Consider the following 2561-nt stretch of genomic DNA (forward strand, 5'->3'; position numbering starts at 1 on the left):
GCTTCAGATCTTTACCTTCTCGGAGAATAACCAAATTCATTTTCAAAATTCTTTCGTTGATTTTGGGTTGTTTTGAAACTTATATTGCAAATCTGACGTATATTGAGTCATGTATCCTAAATCGAATTCTTTCGATTTTAAAGTCCATAATTTCTTTAATTCCAGTATCTTCACAGAAAATATCCATTTATAAGTTTTCTACTACTTTAAATAAGATGATGGTTATGCTGTTAAACCTTGGATCAAAAAACCCAGAAAACAGTATCATTATTAATATTTTAGAGTTCTTTATTCAAATATATTCATCACTATCTAATGAATTTAAAGAAAGGATCTGGAATACAATTCTAGAAAATACAAATAAACAATTAGATAAATCAAGCTCAGAACTATCTCATTCTCATCTTTATTTGCTTTATAAACTGACAGAAACTGCTGGTTTCGAAAATCAGTGCTTATCTCAAAAGAATGAGCAAGATCTAATTCTTATTTGTGGTAAAACCTTGAATATAATGATTAATTCTCAAGATATTGAGCTATGTCTCATAAGATACTTTGCTTATATTGGTTTCTTCATGATTAATTCAATTGAAAATATCCACCAGAAAATAAAAAATGATGAAATTAGGGAGGTTTTTAACTTTGAAAATCTTCAAATATTGATCCAGAATATTATTAAAAAAAACCATACTTCAACTTTTACTGAAAAAATTCATTATATACCATCATTAGTCTCCATATGGAATTCTATTAATTACTCTACTGATTTTACAGAAATCATTGTTGAGCTTCTTGTTTATTTTTACTCTTCTAGATCTAATAAGTCCAGTTTACAGAATGTAATCTTCTTTTTGGATACTGTCTCATCTTTGAGGTGGTTTCTATTGGATAAAAAGGTCTCATTTTCAAGCTTGAGACAAGATTTACACTTGGATTTTGAAACTTTATCAATAAGGTACTTTGAGAATGAAATATCTAAACTAGAGAAAGAAGGAGTAAATGATGATATTGTTCTGATGAATAAACCACCAAACTTTACTACATTTGTTGGGATGATTTACTTATTCTTTTTAGATATCTTTAGAGTTGAGAAAGATCTTAATCTTGAAGAAGATACCATTTTAGAAGGAACTTCCAACCAGCTTGTTTACCTCAGAGTTTACCAGCTAATTCATGAGCTAATAGTTTTAGAATCTTTTGGAGATGATCAAATACAATTGGAAATGGTAATCAAGTCAAATCAAAACTTATTACTAATACACAAAGGAATTTCATTGAAAAGTTTTGGTTCTGACTCAAATGCAAAAGAAAGGATTGCTAAAGAAAGCCATGAACTAATTATGAATAATATGAGATTCTTGGTTGGGAAAAGACAATTCTCTGTACTAATATACACTCATATTAATTGGATTGAAGATGAAATCAGAAACTCAATAATTAATTTTGAATTGGAGTGCCTAGAAATAGATTACTATATAAATTTAATAGACATGCTTTTTGAGATTTTAATAGAGATTCAGGGACTTAGAAAAGAGATTCAAATTGAAAATGAAGATGATAAGGCCATGATTGAGAAGGTAACAAAAGTAATTTTCCGTATTTTCAAATATCAACTTTATTCTCAAATATATAGTCACCCAAGTTACTTTGAATTGTTCAAAAATTTTACTCGAGATCACAAAATATGTGAAAATGAAGATCAAATTCAAATTCCAGATTTTTCAATAATATTAAGGCATCACAAGAAACTTGAAATTATGAGCCTGAATAAACTTGAGGAGCTTCTTGAAAAAACCAATGAATATAATCATCAAGTATTTGACTTATTAGTACTTTCTTTGTTACCTTACAACTATACATATAACTTAGAGTATGGAAATGCTAGAAATCTAGTAAATACACGATTATTTAAGAGTTGGGACATTTTAAGAAATTTGGTTTTAAATGAAACAAGAAAAAAAACAGAACTTTCTCTAGAAATTGGTAAATCTTCTTTGATTATTAAAATAAAGACATTTCTAAACAAATATTTAGAAATTTTAAAGAAACTGAACCAAGATGATTTTTCTATAGTCTTGCCATCTTCTTCTGTTGTAACTTGGTTTCAAGCTTTATTTGAACAGGAAGGAAGGGAAATAATAGAACAGTTAGAAAACTGTTTAAGTGATAATGAGTTAAAACAAGTTGAATATGAGTTTTCAAAGTGGATTAATATGGGAGACTTTTATTTACCCACAGGACATCAAGAAATCTCTATAGAATTATTATCAAAACTTATAATATACCAAGAAGATGAGACAAAACAAGGTAATTCAGGGAAAAAAGAATGGAAAAATATTTGTGTTGCTTCTATTAAAGAATTAGAAAAGGAAATAAAAGAAATCTTAGAATCAATTAACTAAAATAGAGTTTTAAACCTTAGAATTTAATTTATTTAATACTAGTTCTTATTCTAGGACAAACATTCATTGCTTGTAATTCTTGGAACAAGAGCTTACATGCATAGGGAAGTCTAATAATAGACACGTCTTGAGAACTTTTACAATAGTGACAGTAATTAT

The 2561-nt window shown here is 27.6% G+C and overlaps 1 protein-coding gene across 1 annotated transcript; it reads left to right on the forward strand.

The window, feature by feature from the left end:
- The first annotated feature begins 215 nt into the window (after window positions 1–215).
- On the forward strand, window positions 216–2402 carry Chro.80028 (hypothetical protein). The annotated part of the gene is made up of 1 exon (XM_660106.1): window positions 216–2402. The coding sequence occupies one exon, from the start codon at window positions 216–218 to the stop codon at window positions 2400–2402; it is 2187 nt and encodes a 728-aa protein (XP_665198.1).
- The last annotated feature ends 159 nt before the right edge of the window (window positions 2403–2561 follow it).

Source organism: Cryptosporidium hominis (genome assembly GCF_000006425.1).
Source record: "Cryptosporidium hominis TU502 chromosome 8 CHRO018013, whole genome shotgun sequence".
Lineage (NCBI taxonomy): Eukaryota > Apicomplexa > Conoidasida > Eucoccidiorida > Cryptosporidiidae > Cryptosporidium > Cryptosporidium hominis.